Genomic DNA, 17,741 nt, shown 5'->3' on the forward strand with positions numbered 1-17,741 from the left:
GGCTGCTTACCCAACTTTGCATATACAGTAGGCTCAACTTCCTAGATTTGCATAGGCCACACCAAAATATACAATTTGCATTTTCTCTCAAAATAATCACATGATGAGAAAAGTGAATAAACAAACAGACACAGAGCCATATTGGTTGCATGTTTTATACTTTTTTTAAAGGATTATTTAACCCTAAACATATTTGAGATTAAGAATCATTGTGAAATAAAGCAGTCTAAATGTCTTACAGGCATGTGTCAAATGTAGTTTAACCAGCTGTCCTCCTGTCAAACCACCACCATTATTCAACCATGAAATGTATTAGAAAGAGGCTTTTGCAGAATAATCTTTCATCATCAGCTGATAAATATCCAAAATTGAGGTCCACAATGATGTAGTCTACATTGATTTACATATATTCATAGTAGGCTAGTAGTATAGTTACACTTGTAAAATGTAATGTTGTTTAATTTGTGAATCTGTTGATTTTCCTTAATATATTAGGTACAGTATATAGAGGGAAATTGAAACGTTCGTCCGACCACTGGTGAATGTTGCAACTGTTCTGCCCAGAGACATTGTGGCGCTAAAGACACTGTCACTCGCATTGAGCCAACATGGCTTCCTTTCCGTGTAAACAACAACAGCATCAAGTAAACGGGGTTTGAGTGTAGGCCTATTACCTCGCATTTGGTCCGTCTCTTGGATTTCGCAAATAATATGCAACTAGAAATAGTTATGTAACTTACAACGATGTGCCGAAGGTGTTTCTAGTGAGTATATAGCGTTCCCCCCAATTGTAACTCGCGAATTTATATTTTTGAGGCCAACATTAGCATTAGTTAACTAGACAGCTAACGTTAGCTCGCTGGCTAGCTACCACCAATGATTTTGAAACAGCTAGCTAGCCGGCAAGTTATCTAGCGAAACACGGTGTGAGTTTTTAAACGGTTGATGCTTGCTGTGATATTTAATTGCTTACAATCATCGTATACATGTGTTTAGTTTACATACAGTAGCTACGTGCTAGCTATCTAAGTAAAGTTATCTAACGTCTAATTTGCCATTGCTTTCTAACGTTAGCCAGAAGTACATGTTAGCTGTTTTATCATTGTCAACACTGGATTAAAGTGATCTCTCATTTGCCCACTTGGATGACACCAGTGTTTCTAAACATGTTTAGCTAGCTAGTCAACGGACCGTCTTAAATGGAACTACCTAGCGAGGCAACTCGTTAGCCAACTACCGAACATAGCTAGCTAGCTACGACATTTGTTTTTATTTTAGCTAGCTAGTAACTAACGTTAGTAATGTGGAGGAAGGCCTGTCAAATCTAAGGTCAGTTGATACGATTAAGGAGTATTTATCATTATTACAGTACCGGGCATACCCCATTCCATGGTAGCTAGCAAGCTAACATGTCAGTTATTTCGGCCTTTCTAGTTTTAATTAAACAGTTTAACGTTACCTAGCTAGTTAGTAGGAACAACCTAACTAGCTAGCAGGGACAACCTAACTAGCTAGCTACCGGTAAGTAAGTTGTTAGATCAAATAATTACCAGTGAGAATACTGAATGTCTTACAATCAGCTGAATATCTTTAGCTGTCTAAGTTGCTAGGGGCCTACAAGTGGCATTTATGTGAATACATTTCGCTGGCCACATGATGATGTAGCTAGTCTTGAAAAATAGTTATCAATTGTGATAATGTAACCTTCAACCCCAACAGATTATTGTCCTTCAGACAACTCAACATCCTCCTCTCCGCTGGGTAGCTCAATAGCCATGTCATCGCATCAGCCCACCAGTTCAGCCTCCAACAGTCCCACCAGCACCTTTGGCTCGCCTTTCTCAGTCATCAGCCCCTCACTGGGCTCCCCTGGTGTGGCACCCTCCATGGGTTATGGGCCTATTAGCAGTAGCCAGGTGAGAAACACACCCAGAGTCCTTGTTTTGCTTTCATCTTTGCATTTAAATGATCCTACTCTGTATGCGTTTATTCTCTTGCATTATTTCCAAGCTCAGACTAGTGCTGAAGTTTGTTGCTGACATTTAGGCTAGCCTACGTAGCCTAGATGTTTATTTTTTTAATCAGTCATGATAACAGCATTGTTATATTTTGTTTTTTTTTCTTCCACTTTTTGTTTCTGCACAGATCAACTCTACAATGGGGATGCACTCAATCAGCAGCTCGGATGATGTCAAACCCCCGTTTGGCTTGAGGCCTATGTCTGCACACAGCCCTGGGATAATGCTCTCCCAGAAACGCATGTGTGCCATCTGTGGAGACCGCTCCTCTGGTGAGTGCTGTGCACTAAGAGCAGGGTTAGTAGAGGTGAAACGTCGGGCCGGGGACTTATTTTAAATCCCTGGCAATTTCAGAGAGGATAATCCTTTTTGTCAGCTGTCTTCAGCTGTGTGTCCTGACCTCTCCCCATCAGTCTAACCAATGTTCTTTACTGGCCTGTTTGATTCTATGTCACTATATAAACAATAAAGGCACTTGAAATGCTGCAGATTCATTAATTAGTGAAGCTCTGCGTAACTGCTCATCAAAAAACGAAATCTGTCCTCATTCCTACATAGTGTATACCGGTACCACGGTAATATCACGCTACCAAAACATCATGATACTTACAATACCGTAGTACTGTTTCATATGATACTACTGACTTTTTCAGCCCTCTAAAGAACGTGCCTGTTATTAAATGTTTATAAAGTCAGTTTTGTTTATAAATTCAGTTGAATTTTAGAAATGGTCACTAGTCTCTTGTATGCGCAGGTCACGTGTGGCAGCTGTGACCTGCGCATACTGCTTCTCTTAGCTTTCCCTACCTGCCCGCCCCTCACTCACCTGCTTCTCTTAGCTTTCCCTACCTGCACGCCCCTCACTCACCTGCTTCTCTTAGCTTTCCCTACCTGCCCGCCCCTCACTCACCTGCTTCTCTTAGCTTTCCCTACCTGCCCGCCCCTCACTCACCTGCTTCTCTTAGCTTTCCCTACCTGCCCGCACCTCACTCACCTGCTTCTCTCCGTCCATTCTTAATGCGCATCTATTCCGCCGTCAAATATAATTTAGCCGTGATGGCGAGCGGGGAAGCAGACCCAGATCCTGACGAGTCTTCTGTTGTTAGATTTGTTACATTGGAGCAGCGAGCAATGTTGATGTATTGTATCATTTCATCGCCTGTTATAACCAAGAGCACAGACCAGTCTGAGTAGACTTCAAGTTCACGGTCATACAGCCGCTGAGTGTCAGAGAGGGAAAATGGAGGACCGCATGGCGACAGGCATCCTTGCTGCTTTACAGCAAAAAAAAGTATTGTCTCTAAAATATGTCCCATATTACCAGAGATGCCTTTTGCTCACATTTTATATAGTACAAATAAATTAATTGCGAGCCATTTTACACTAATACCAGGTCACTAATTATTGTTTTGATAACAAACAATGTTGTTCAGTCATGTTACCTAGCTAGCTAACAACCTGGTACCTTGGCAGTAGGTTTAGGACAATTTTGATTGGAACAGGAAGAAAGGGAAAGGGTCTGCTACTCATGAGATGTGCTTCAAAAGGTAGGATTCATATACTGTTGGCCTGATGGATGACTAAACTATATCAAAAAATCTATTTCTTTCTGGTACTCCTTAAATTCTGTGTGGTGCCGAACGTTTTTAAAAGTTGGGATCAGACATTCTATGCAGTATTCTATTATACAGTGATCAGTGTGACGCTACATTTAATGTGTTGTATTAAGTAGAAGTGTGAATTCTTAGAAAACGGGAACAAGCGTCTGGGGGATGGAGCGAACAGGATTCTAGGTCACTGATTGAATATCTTTTTATTTTTTCATTTTAAATGTGTTCACTGCGGTACTACTTTTATGAGTTTATTCATGTATGAATGTGTGTCTGTGATAAAAAGAAAAAATGTTTTTGTTTTTAGCTGGCCTGGTGTCGTATCGTTTTTAAAATGTTGGTGTGACAAGTCTCCCCCTTCCCGCAGGTAAGCACTATGGTGTGTACAGCTGTGAAGGTTGCAAGGGCTTCTTCAAACGCACAGTGCGCAAGGACCTGAGCTACACCTGCAGGGATAACAAAGAATGCCTGGTGGACAAGCGCCAGCGCAATCGCTGTACTGTCGCTACAGGGCATGAAGAGGGAAGGTAAGGAAGGACTGAACGTCGCTATTATCATGAAGAGTCTGAACGCCTGCTATTATCATGAAGGCATGAGAAGGACTGAAGGCTATTATCATGAAGAAAGGACTGAACGTCTGGCTATTATCATGAAGAGGAAAGGTAGAGAAGGACTGAACGTCCTGCTATTATCATGAAGAGGGAAGGTAGAGAAGGACTGAACGCCTGGCTATTATCATGAAGAGGAAGGTAGAGAAGGACTGAACGGCTATTATCATGAAGAGGGAAGGTAGAGAAGGACTGAACTATTATCATGAAGAAGGGAAGGTAGAGAAGGACTGAACGTCTGGCTATTATCATGAAGAGGAAGGTAGAGAAGGACTGAACGTCCTGCTATTATCATGAAGAGGGAAGGTAGAGAAGGACTGAACGTCTGGCTATTATCATGAAGAGGGAAGGTAGAGAAGGACTGAACGTCTGGCTATTATCATGAAGAGGGAAGGACTGAACGTCCTGCTATTATCATGAAGAGGGAAGGTAGAGAAGGACTGAACGTCTGGCTATTATCATGAAGAGGGAAGGTGAAAGGACTGGGAAGAGGGAAGGTAGAGAAGGACTGAACGTCTGGCTATTATCATGAAGAGTGAAGGGAGGGACTGAACATTTGGAGCAGAGCCTAATAGTTTTGGGCCATCCATATTTTTCAACTTTGAGAGTTTGTAGGAGTGCTTTTGAAAGGGCAACATTAAAAAAATTGGAGGGAGCGATTGAGAAATGTGTTTTTTATACCTGCAGAATCTCAAACTTGACTACATTTTCTTTAATGAATTACATTTTAAATTGATTTGTGACGTAGGCCGTTGTAAAATGGTATAGTTCAAAGGCCAGAATCATTTGATGAAATGATTGAATTATGTTGAATGTAGACCTAGCCCAGTAAAACCTTTGACGATAACTTCTATTTGATCATATTGTGTGGGGGGATGGTACGTTGTTTTCAAAGTCATTAACAAAACAGGGGGAGAGCATATGGGGGTAGGTTCATATAACTAACCCCTCTCTTCCTTTTCTTTTCCCCTATTCTTTCTCTCCCTCTTTCTATAGTGGTCCAAGATGAACGTCAGAAATGTAAGGATAAAGACATTGGGAGAATGGAGAGATGATGATAAATTATATGATTGGATGTGGTAATGAGAGAGTGCAATTAAATAACAAATGCTTGGCACACACTGGGTAGGCTAATTCTCACAACATATTGGCTAAGAAATGAATGCATTGTTATATGAAAGTATACCAATTTGACCTTTCACCCTGTTTGGATGAAGCCTAACAGGAGTTAAGATGGGCACAACTTCCTCCTTTCCTTTCTTCTATCACTTTGTCTTTTCTAACCTTTTGACTCCCTCCCGCCCCTCTCTCCTATTAACCCACGCCCCTCTTCCTGTCTCCCGTCTCTCCCTCTCCCCTCCTGGCTCTGTGGTGTGGTTGGATGCATGGCGGGGTGCAGCAGTCCAGGAGGAGCGTCAGAGGATCAGGGAGCGAGAGGAGGGACTGGAGTGCAGCAGTGCTGTGAACGAGGAGATGCCTGTGGAGAAGATCTTGGAGGCAGAGACGTCCGTGGAGCAGAGGGCGGAGCTCCACTCTGATACAGGCTCCGCTGGTAGCTCTGTGAGTATACAGGGCTATACTGTTGACTGGATTAGTATTAGGGTTGCAAAATTCCCATATTTTCTGGAAATCCCGGTTGGAGGAGTTCTTCTGTGTTTATTCCGAACTCTGGGAGTCCTCCACCCGGGAAAGTTTCCGGGAATTTTGCGGTGTCAGTTAAAGGAGTTATCTGCCTCTGATTCATAGCCTACTCCTCAGCTCTTGGGATGAATATTCTTTAAAAACGTTACATAAACTGCTGTCTCTTTAGCATGGCGTTTAAAAGTGTTTTCTTTCCTACTTGTGATTATTGCATTATTTCTAGCTTCAGCATTGGCTTTTAGGGTCTGTTATTGCATTTTATGGGATTTTTGTATCTTTTTTGTGTTTTAGCCCCATGATGCGGTGACGAACATCTGCCAGACTGCAGACAAGCAGCTGTTTGCGTTGGTGGAGTGGGCCAAGAGGATCCCCCATTTCTCTGAGCTGCCCCTGGACGACCAGGTCATCCTCCTGCGTGCAGGTACCATTGTCTGGAGGGAGGGAGACACCAGGAGGCTGGATGTGATATGCACTGTCTCAAAGAATAGAGTTTACAAGTGATTTTCTGTTCCCATATTCATTCGAGAGGCAACCAGAGTAGTGCATATGATAGTGTACATGTATCTACCAGTGAGGAGCCCAAAACGACTGATCATAGAGAAGGAGCTGCCCCTATTGTGAGATTATTCCTAACCACTATCAATTGTATTACATGCACATATATCCTGCTATTATAAAACAAGACCATATATCCTGCTATTATAATACAAGACAAGTACATTAGTGTCTAGTTTGAGAAACAGACACCTCAATCCTCAACTGGCAGCTTCATTAAATAATACCTGCAAAACACCAGTCTCAACGTCAACAGTGAAGAGGCGAAAAGAGATGGCTCCTTAATTATTTTTTGAATATTTAAAATAGGTAACATAAAAAATAAATAAAACATTGTTTAGCACCCAAATCTGTGTGTGTGGGGGGGGGTTAATATATACAGTACCAGTCAAAAGTTTTCAGACACTTCCTCGTTCAAGGGTTTTTCTTTATTTTAACTATTTATCTACATTGTAGAATAATAGTGAAGACACAACTACGAAATAACACATATGGAATCCAAAAAAGTGTTTAACAAATCAAAATGTTTTATATTTTAGATTCTTCAAAGTAGCCACCCTTTGCCTTGATGAAAGCTTTGCACACTCATGGCATTCTCTCAACCAGCTTCACCTGAAATGCTTTTCCAACAGTCTTGAAGGAGTTCCCACATATGCTGAGCATTTGTTGGCTGCTTTTCCTCTGCGGTCCAACTTATTCCAAACCATCTCAATTGAGTTGAAGTCAGGTGATTGTGGAGGCCAGGTCATCTGATGCAGCACTCAATCACTCTCCTTCTTGGTCAAATAGCCTTTACACAGCCTGGAGGTGTGTTCAAATCAAAGTTAATTTGTCACGTGCGCTGAATACAACAGGTGTAGGTAGACCTTCCAGTGAAATGCTTACTTACAGGCTCTAACCAGTAGTGCAAAAAAGGTATTAGTTTGAACAATGGGTAGGTAAAGAAATAAAACAACAGTAAAGACAGGCTATAAAAGTAGCGAGGCTACATACAGACACCGGTTAGTCGGGCTGATTGAGGTAGTATGTACATGTAGATATGGTTAAAGTGACTGCATATATGATGAACAGAGAGTAGCAGTAGCATAGAAGAGAGGTTGGTGGGTGGCGGGACACAATGCAGATAGCCCGGTTAGCCAATGTGCGGGAGCACTGGTTGGTCGGCCCAATTGCGGTAGTATGTACATGAATGTATATAGTTAAAGTGACTATGCATATATGATAAACAGAGAGTAGCAGCAGGGGGTTGTGGGGGGCACACAATGCAAAGAGGGGTTGTGGGGTGCACACAATACAAATAATCCGGGTAGCCATTTGATTACCTGTTCAGGACTCTTATGGCTTGGGGGTAAAAATTGTTGAGAAGCCTTTTGTCCTAGACTTTGCACTCCGGTACCGCTGGCCATGCTATAGTAGAGAGAACAGTCTATGACTGGGGTGGCTGGGGTCTTTGACAAATTTTAGGGCCTTCCTCTGACACCGCCTGGTGTAGAGGTCCTCGATGGCAGGCAGCTTAGTGCCAGTGATGTACTGGGCCGTACCCACTACCCTCTGTAGTGCCTTGCGGTCAGAGGCCAATCAATTGCCGTACCAGGCAGTGAGATGCAACCAGTCAGGATGCTCTCGATGTTGCAGCTGTAGAACCTTTTGAGGATCTCAGGACCCATGCCAAATGTTTTTCGTTTCCTGAGGGGGAATAGGGTTTGTTGTGTCCTCTTCACGACTGTCTTGGTGTGTTTGGACCATTCTAGTTTGTTGTTGATGTGGACACAAAGGAACTTGAAGCTCTCAACCTGCTCCACTACAGCCCCGTCGATGAGAATGGAGGCGAGCCCGGTCCTCCTTTTCCTGTAGTCCACAATAACCTCCTTAGTCTTGGTTACGTTGAGGGATAGTTTGTTATTCTGGCACCACCCGGCCAGGTCTCTGACTTCCTCCCTATAGGCTGTCTCGTCGTTGTCGGTGATCAGGCCTCCCACTGTTGTGTCGTCAGCAAACTTAATGATGGTGTTGGAGTCATGCCTGGTCATGCAGTCGTGGGTGAACAGGGAGTACAGGAGGGGACAGAGCACGCACCCCTGGGGAGCTCCAGTGTTGAGGATCAGTGTGGCAGATGTGTTGCTACCTACCACCACCTGGGGGCGGCTCGCCAGGAAGTCCAGGATCCAGTTGCAGAGGGAGGTGTTTAGTCCCAGGATCCTTAGCTTAGTGATGAGCTTTGAGAGTACTATGGTGTTGAACGCTGAACTGTAGTCAATGAATAGCATTCTCACATAGGTGTTTCTTTTGTCCAGGTGGGAAAGGGCAGTGTAGAGTGCAATAGAGATTGCATAATCTGTGGATCTGTTTGGGCAGTCTGCAAATTGGAGTGGGTCTAGGGTTTCTGGGATAATGGTGTTGACGTGAGCCATTACCAACCTTTCAAAACACTTCATGGCTACGGACGTGAGTGCTACGGGTCTGTAGTCATTTAGGTAGGTTGTTTTTGTGTTTTTGGGCACAGGGACTATGGTGGTCTGCTTGAAACATGTTGGTATTACAGACTTAATCAGGGACATGTTGAAAATGTCAGTGAAGACACCTGCCAGTTGGTCAGCACATGCCCGGAGCACACGTCCTGGTAATCCGTCTGGCTCCGCAGCCTTGTGTATGATGACCTTGCCCTCCATTTGGTAAATCCGACCACAACTCTATCTTCCTGATTCCTGCTTAAAAGCAAAAATTAAAGCAGGAAGCACCAAATTTGGTAGAACTGATATGTTTCCCTGCATTAAAGTCTCCGGCCACTAGGAGTGCCGCCTCTGGGTGAGTGGTTTCCTGTTTGCTTATTTCCTTATACAGCTGACTGAGTGCGGTCTTAGTGCCTGCATCTGTTTGTGGTGGTAAATAAACAGCCACGAAAAGTTTAGCTGAAAACTCTCTAGGCAAGTAGTGTGGCCTGCAATTTATCACAATATACTCTACTTCAGGCGAGCAAAATCTAGAGACTTTCTTAGATTTTGTGCACCAGCTGTTGTTTACAAATATGCACAGACCCCCCCCCCCCCCTCGTCTTACCGGAGTGTGCTGTTCTATTCTTGCCGGAGTGTGCTGTTCTATCTTGCCGGAGTGTGCTGTTCTATCTTGCCGGAGTGTGCTGTTCTTGCCGGACTCTGTTCTATCTTCCCGGAGTGTGCTGTTCTATCTTGCCGGAGTGTGCTGTTCGATCTTGCAGGAGTGTGCTGTTCGATCTTGCCGGAGTGTGCTGTTCGATCTTGCCGGAGTGTGCTGTTCGATCTTGCCGGAGTGTGCTGTTCGATCTTGCCGGAGTGTGCTGTTCGATCTTGCCGGAGTGTGCTGTTCAATCTTGCCGGAGTGTGCTGTTCGATCTTGCCGGAGTGTGCTGTTCTATCTTGCTGGTGCAGCGGGTATCCCTTTCCTGAATATTCATGTCGTCATTCAGCCACGATTCCGTGAAAAATAGGATATTACAGTTTTTGATGTCCCGTTGGTAGGATATTCGTGATTGTACCTCTTCTAGTTTATTGTCCAATGATTGCACATTGGTGAGTAGTGTTGACGGTAACGGCAGCTTTCCCACTCGCCTTTTCCGGGTCCTGACCAGGCATCCGGATCTTTGACCTCTGTACCTTTGTCGCTTCCTCTTGCAAATAACGGGGATGTCTGCCCTGCCGAGTGTTGTGCGTCTTGTTTATTAAGGAAAAAAATCTTTGTCTAATCCGAGGTGAGTGATCGCTGTCTTGATATCCAAAAGCTCTTTTTTGCCGTAAGATACACTGCCTGGAGGTGTTGGGTCAATGTCCTGTTGAATAACAAATGATAGTCCAACTAAGCGCAAACCAAATGGGATAGAGTATCCCTGCAGAATGCTGTGGTAGCCATGCTGGTTAAGAGTTCCTTGAATTCTAAATAAATCAGACAGTGTCACCAGCAAAGCACCATCACACCTCCTCCTCCATGCTTCACACATGCAGAGATCATATGTTCACTTACCCTGCATCTCACAAAGACACGGCGGTTGGAACCAAAAATCTAAAATTTGTACTCCTCAGACCAAAGGACATTTCCACCAGTCTAATATCCATTGCTCGTGTTTCTTGGCCCAAGTAAGACTCTTCTTCTTGTTGGTGTACTATAGTAATGGTTTCTTTGCAGCAATTTAGCCTGATTCCCTTCTCCTCTGAACAGTTGATGTTGAGATGTCTGTTACTTGAACTCTGTGAAGCATTTATTTGGGCTGCCGTCTGAGGCGCAGTTACCTCGGCTGCAGAAGATAAGTTCATTAGAGTTAACTCTGGGTCTTCCTTTCCTGCGGTGGTGAGCCAGTTTCATCAAAGTGCTTGGTTTTTGTGACTGCACTTTAAAAGTTCTTGAAATTGTCAGGATTGACTGACCTGCATTTCTTAAAGTTATTATAGACTGTCATTTCTTTTTGCTTATCTTTGCTTACCACCCATAGCTTGGCACAACACAACTGATTGGCTCAAACGCATTAAGAAGGAAAGAAATGTCTTTACTGTCAGGGCAGCTGTTGAAATACATTCAGAAATATCTTTACTGTCAGGTGTGCAAAGTGATCATCAATGGAAATGTCTTTACTCTCAAATATAAAATATATTTTGATTTAACACTTTTTTTGTCTACTACATGATTCCATATGTTATTTCATAGTTTTGATGTCTTCACTCTTATTCTACAATGTAGAAAATAGTCAAACTAAAGAAAAACCCTTAAATGAGTCGGTGTGTCTGTCCTTATGTTATTTCATAGACGTCAGAGGGCTATTGTAGCAGAAATGTCCTTAGCGGTCCTTTGTCTTGTGCTTTATCCATCCTTCATCAGGGTGCTATTGTAGCAGAAATGTCTTTACCAGGGATTCGTCAGGGTGCTATTGTAGCAGACATGTCTTTACCAGGGATTCGTCAGGGGGCTATTGTAGCAGAAATGTCTTTACTGTCAGGGGGCTATTGTAGCAGAAATGTCTTTACTGTCAGGGGGCTATTGTAGCAGAAATGTCTTTACTGTCAGGGGGCTATTGTAGCAGAAATGTCTTTACTGTCCTTTGTCAGGAGGCTATTGTAGCAGAAATGTCTTTACTGTCAGGGGGCTATTGTAGCAGAAATGTCTTTACTGTCAGGGGGCTATTGTAGCAGAAATGTCTTTACTGTCAGGGGGCTATTGTAGCAGAAATGTCTTTACTGTCAGGGGGCTATTGTAGCAGAAATGTCTTTACTGTCCTATTGTAGCAGAAATGTCTTTACTGTCAGAGGGCTGTTGTAGTAGAAATGTCTTTACTGTCCTTTGTCAGAGGGATATTGTAGTAGAAATGTCTTTACGGTCCTTTGTCAGAGGGATATTGTAGCAGAAATGTCTTTACTGTCCTTCGTCAGAGGGCTATTGTAGCAGAAATGTCTTTACGGTCCTTCGTCAGGGGGCTATTGTAGCAGAAATGTCTTTACTGTCCTTCGTCAGGGGGCTATTGTAGCAGAAATGTCTTTACTGTCAGGGAGCTATTGTAGCAGAAATGTCTTTACTGTCAGGGGGCTATTGTAGCAGAAATGTCTTTACGGTCCTTCATCAGAGGGCTATTGTAGCAGAAATGTCTTTACTGTCCTTCGTCAGGGGGCTATTGTAGCAGAAATGTCTTTACTGTCAGGGAGCTATTGTAGCAGAAATGTATTTACTGTCAGGGAGCTATTGTAGCAGAAATGTCTTTACTGTCAGGGGGCTATTGTAGCAGAAATGTCTTTACCAGGGATTCGTCAGGGGGCTATTGTAGCAGAAATGTCTTTACTGTCAGGGGGCTATTGTAGCAGAAATGTCTTTACTGTCAGGGAGCTATTGTAGCAGAAATGTCTTTACTGGCAGGGGGCTATTGTAGCAGAAATATCTTTACTGTCAGGGAGCTATTGTAGCAGAAATGTCTTTACTGTCAGGAGGCTATTGTAGCAGAAATGTCTCTACTGTCAGAGGGCTATTGTAGCAGAAATGTCTTTACTGTCCTTCGTCAGGGGGCTATTGTAGCAGAAATGTCTTTACTGTCCTTCGTCAGGGGGCTATTGTAGCAGAAATGTCTTTACTGTCCTTCGTCAGGGGGCTATTGTAGCAGAAATGTTGAAATAGCCAAATCCACTAATTTGAAGCTCCACTAATGTAGAGTAAGTGAGCAACAAGCAATCCATGGTCTATCATTTGATACATGATAGACTCTGCTGGACACAGTAGCAAATGCCCCAGAGGTTGTTGATGAGGTCTCTCCTCCTCCCTTCTCTGATCTTCTCTGCTCTTTCGTCCTGTGTATCTGTCCCGTCCCTTCGGTCTCTTCTCCCTCCTCTGCTCCTCTCCTGTCTTCTCCCCCCTCTTTTTCTCCTGTGTGTGTCAGGGTGGAATGAACTTCTGATCGCCTCCTTCTCACACCGCTCCATCGCTGTGAATGACGGGGTCCTGCTGGCCAATGAGCTACACCGGGACAACGCACACAGTGCAGGGGTGGCGGCCATCTTTGACAGGTAGGCACACAGTGGAGGGGTGGCGGCCGTCTTTGACAGGTGGGCACACAGTGCAGGGTGGCGGCCATCTTTGACAGGTAGGCACACAGTGCAGGGGTGGCGGCCGTCTTTGACAGGTAGGCACACAGTGGAGGGGTGGCGGCCGTCTTTGACAGGTAGGCACACAGTGGAGGGGTGGCTTCCCCACAACATTAAAGGCACACAGTGGAGGGAAAACACAGTGGAGGGGTGGCAATATAATACAGTAGCATAATTACCATAGAGGTATATTTGACAGGTAGGCACACAGTGGAGGGGTGGCGGCCGTATTTGACAGGTAGGCACACAGTGCAGGGGTGGCGGCCATGATCACACAGTGGATGTGATAACACACAGTGGAGGGGTAATTGACCCCACAGGGGTGGCGGCCATCTTTGAGTGTGCAGGGTGCTCTTTGACAGGTAGGCACACAGAGCCATATTTGACCGGTAATAACATTAAACATCTTTGACAGGTAGGCAGGGGTGGCGGCCATCTTTGACAGGTAGGCACACAGTATGGCGGCCATCTTTGACAGACCGAGGACATAACATTAAACACTACAGGGAAAACATACAATATAATAATAGCATAATTACCATAGAGGTATATAATAACAGTGTTGTATTAAATTCTGTGATCATCATCATGTGATAACACGCTGTAATTGACCCCCACAGGGAGAGTGTGCAGAGTGCTGAGGTGGGAGCCATATTTGACCGGTAATAACCCATACCCACACACACACACACACACACACACACACCAAGTGTACATCTATATAGACAACTCTTTCCGGCCTCCTGTAGGGTTCTCACTGAGCTGGTCAGTAAGATGAGAGACATGCAGATGGACAAGACAGAGCTGGGCTGCCTCCGAGCCATCGTCCTCTTCAACCCAGGTGCTCTTTTGTTCCCATTAGTCCGTCATACACAATGTTACCTCTGCACCTTTACTGTTAATAACTGTTGTGTCCCTCCCTCAGACGCTAAAGGTCTGTCCAACACCGGAGAGGTGGAGCTCCTGAGAGAGAAGGTCTATGCTTCACTGGAAGCCTACTGCAAGCAGAAATACCCCGAGCAGCAGGGAAGGTAGGTATTAATGTGCTACATGAATTAGTACTAGTATCTCATTACATTTGTATTGTGTGTAAAACAATACATACTAATCTGCTCTCCTGTGGTTGTGCTGCTAACGGACCCTGTAAGAGCTAGGAGTGTTGCTGCTGCATTCATGTAGCTTATTAATGTCCCGTTATTTCATTCGCTCACTCTTCACCCCTCCCCCTCAGGTTTGCTAAGCTCCTCCTCAGGCTGCCAGCACTGCGTTCTATTGGCTTGAAGTGTTTGGAGCACCTGTTCTTCTTCAAGCTGATTGGTGACACCCCTATCGACACGTTCCTCATGGAAATGCTTGAAGCACCTCATCAGTTGGCATAGAGGTGGTAGGAGAGGAGAGGAGAGGTGTTCTGTGGCCGGGGTTAGATAGCTTGGGTCTGGGAATTTGCTGGAGTGGGACTGCACTTTTAGTTCTTTGGGGAATTCAGCATTCTGTCTCACTGCTGTCTGGGTTATGCTATTTAGTTCACCACCACATTGTCTCTTTCAGAACATACATCCCCAAGACGTGTGATCTACAGGCTGGTGCTATATATTAATATAACTTCTTGAATAACTGAGATTTAAAAAGTAAAAAGTAAAGTGTTTTGTAAGAATGGGAACCTTTAGTTCCCGTACTCTGGCTTATCGAAGCTACAATCTGGGTTTCTGTTTTTCTATAACTATGTTAACGCTTTTTAGTCAAACCCCAAATGATCAAGTTAAATTCTGGTAAGTGATCTCCCCTCGTAACCTGTTTTTAAATGAAGGTAAATTGGATGCAGCCAGACTGTCATTCTACCTTTTTTTTATTTGTAATTGGAACAAAATCTTTTTGAAAAAACTTGAAAAACATGTTTTATTGTCAAATCTTGGGCAAGTACATTACTGTACCAAGCGAGCGCTCACTGCGTAACATGTCTGACTTTCAGCTCCTAGTGGTTTTGTATCCCTCTCAGATGACCAGAAAGCAACCCGTTAACAGAAGGAGTAGTTGAATCACAATGGAACACGGAGCAGACTTGTACTGACTGTGTTGACCAGCTTTATTTGTCTAGTAATATGCTGTTAGCATTGTTTCTCTTTGCTGTTTTGTAAAATGTAATCACCTTGCAGGCAAAAAGATTGAGCTGCATTGCACATTTTTGCTATGTACTATTTCTACACTATACAATACAAGTCATCAAATGTCTGGCCAGCAAACAGTCTTTTGGTGCTATACGACAGACATTTGCCATACTTCATTGCAGCCATACACCAAACTGCAAACAGGAAAAATTATGCAAAAAAAAAAAAAACTAACTCAAATGTTGTAAATGTAGCAATAGAAAAATGAATACATATGCTTTCTTTCTGCTCGACAACTTGTCCGTTCTGGGGGTTTTGCAAAGTGAATCATTGTTAGAAAGGGAATATTCCAATATGTCATTTATCTAAACAATTGTAAGGTACTGTGCAAAATTTGTTCAGGGAAAATACTATATATGGATAGGTTTGAATAATGAGATCAGGAGACAGACAAATTATGTAATAATTGATATGTGCCCTTGCTAGTTCACCAATTGTATAGAGCAGATCATGTCTTCGGTTGTACTGGATTCCCTAAAGCACTGTTTCTACCTGGTTATAACATGTATCCTTTGTCTTGATCATGTCCACATTCTGATTGTGCCCACATTTTCAGACCAGTGTAGATGATTTAAAAAAAGGCATTGTGATCAGATCTTCCTGACCACCCCCAAAGGTAGTTAGGCACATAGTGTCTGGATATCTTACAAGTGTAGACATATGGACAGTGAATCCGTTTAAATCACAATTATAACACCTTCTAAAATATTGACATTTAGCACCTTTGTCTTATGGCATCAATATGTGTCTTAAAATAAATAAATATATATTGTTTTGAAAGAATAGCTCTCAAAACATTTGCATACAGGGAGGGACCAGGAAATCTGGTCACAATGCAATTTGTGGATAGATACAAGACACATTTTACTACCATGTGGAGACATTTTTCTGCGAATGTGGACAAGATCAGGACAAAGGACTGGGGTTTCTACCAGGTATAAACAAGGATACACACGTTCAGCTGACTCATCTTTTTGAATTTTTCTGTGCTTTCTGTAGTAGTAGATTTTCCTGTTTCCTTTTTTTGAGCTAGTTGTTCATCCTCTCCTCTGCTTACAGTTTATAAAAAACACAAACCGTTATCATGTTTAAATATCCATAACACCTGTGGACATAGACACATTAAACAAGACCAAATAGGAGTTTTGTGTGATGATCATGTGTGAACACCTGAACAGGGGTATTGGTATGTGTCATGATCCTGTATAAACCGGAGCAGTTTAGTGATCCGTGTGGATGAGTGAATTACAGCTTGGCTATTGTGGACGGAAAATAAAGAGCTTGAACTTTTCTTGTCGATTTGAATCTTTTTTTTAACATTAGTTTTATACCAATCAATCCCCCACAAATGATCTCACTTTCTCATTGACATTGTTGAATTTTTTTTGTTTTGTTGCCTTGACAAAGTTGGGCTGCAGCACTAGTCAGTCACCACCAGAGGAACCCATACACACTGTCAGTGGTTGTTTCTGTCCTGATTCAGAGCCCTCTGTTGGTTAGCCTTGTCCCATACCCTCTCTGTTGGTTAGCCTTGTCCCATAGCCTCTCTGTTGGTTAGCCTTAAATAAATATATACCCTCTGTTGGTTAGCCTTGTCCCATACCCTCTCTGTTGGTTAGCCTTGTCCCGTACCCTCTCTGTTGGTTAGCCTTGTCCCGTACCCTCTCTGTTGGTTAGCCTTGTCCCGTACCCTCTCTGTTGGTTAGCCTTGTCCCGTACCCTCTCTGTTGGTTAGCCTTGTCCCGTACCCTCTGTTGGTTAGCCTTGTCCCGTACCCTCTCTGTTGGTTAGCCTTGTCCTGTACCCTCTCTGTTGGTTAGCCTTGTCCCGTACCCTCTCTGTTGGTTAGCCTTGTCCCGTACCCTCTCTGTTGGTTAGCCTTGTCCCATACCCTCTCTGTTGGTTAGCCTTGTCCCATACCCTCTGTTGGTTAGCCTTGTCCCATACCCTCTGTTGGTTAGCCTTGTCCCATTCCCTCTGTTGGTTAGCCTTGTCCCATACCCTCTGTTGGTTAGCCTTGTCCCATACCCTCTCTGTTGGTTAGCCTTGTCCCATACCCTCTCTGTTGGTTAGCCTTGTCCCATACCCTCTGTTGGTTAGCCTTAAATAAATATATACCCTCTCTGTTGGTTAGCCTTGTCCCATACCCTCTCTGTTGGTTAGCCTTGTCCCATACCCTCTGTTGGTTAGCCTTGTCCCATACCCTCTGTTGGTTAGCCTTGTCCCATACCCTCTGTTGGTCAGCCTTGTCCCATACCCTCTCTGTTGGTTAGCCTTGTCCCATACCCTCTCTGTTGGTTAGCCTTGTCCCATACCCTCTCTGTTGGTTAGCCTTGTCCCATACCCTCTGTTGGTTAGCCTTAAATAAATATATACCCTCTCTGTTGGTTAGCCTTGTCCCATACCCTCTCTGTTGGTTAGCCTTGTCCCATACCCTCTCTGTTGGTTAGCCTTGTCCCATACCCTCTGTTGGTTAGCCTTGTCCCATACCCTCTGTTGGTTAGCCTTGTCCCATACCCTCTGTTGGTTAGCCTTGTCCCATACCCTCTGTTGGTTA

The 17,741-nt window shown here is 43.8% G+C and overlaps 1 protein-coding gene across 1 annotated transcript; it reads left to right on the top strand.

Moving 5' to 3' along the window:
• The first annotated feature begins 1,723 nt into the window (after positions 1–1,723).
• On the top strand, positions 1,724–16,475 carry LOC135520937 (retinoic acid receptor RXR-beta-A-like). The gene is made up of 12 exons (XM_064946813.1): positions 1,724–1,916; positions 2,146–2,290; positions 3,996–4,129; positions 4,547–4,586; positions 5,233–5,256; positions 5,636–5,796; positions 6,169–6,298; positions 12,815–12,941; positions 13,640–13,681; positions 13,769–13,860; positions 13,945–14,050; positions 14,251–16,475. Exons 1-12 carry the CDS (start codon positions 1,776–1,778, stop codon positions 14,396–14,398), a joined length of 1,290 nt encoding a protein of 429 aa, XP_064802885.1. The 5' UTR covers positions 1,724–1,775; the 3' UTR covers positions 14,399–16,475.
• Positions 16,476–17,741: the final 1,266 nt, after the last annotated feature.

This window comes from Oncorhynchus masou, chromosome 29, assembly GCF_036934945.1.
Source record: "Oncorhynchus masou masou isolate Uvic2021 chromosome 29, UVic_Omas_1.1, whole genome shotgun sequence".
Classification (NCBI taxonomy): domain Eukaryota; kingdom Metazoa; phylum Chordata; class Actinopteri; order Salmoniformes; family Salmonidae; genus Oncorhynchus; species Oncorhynchus masou.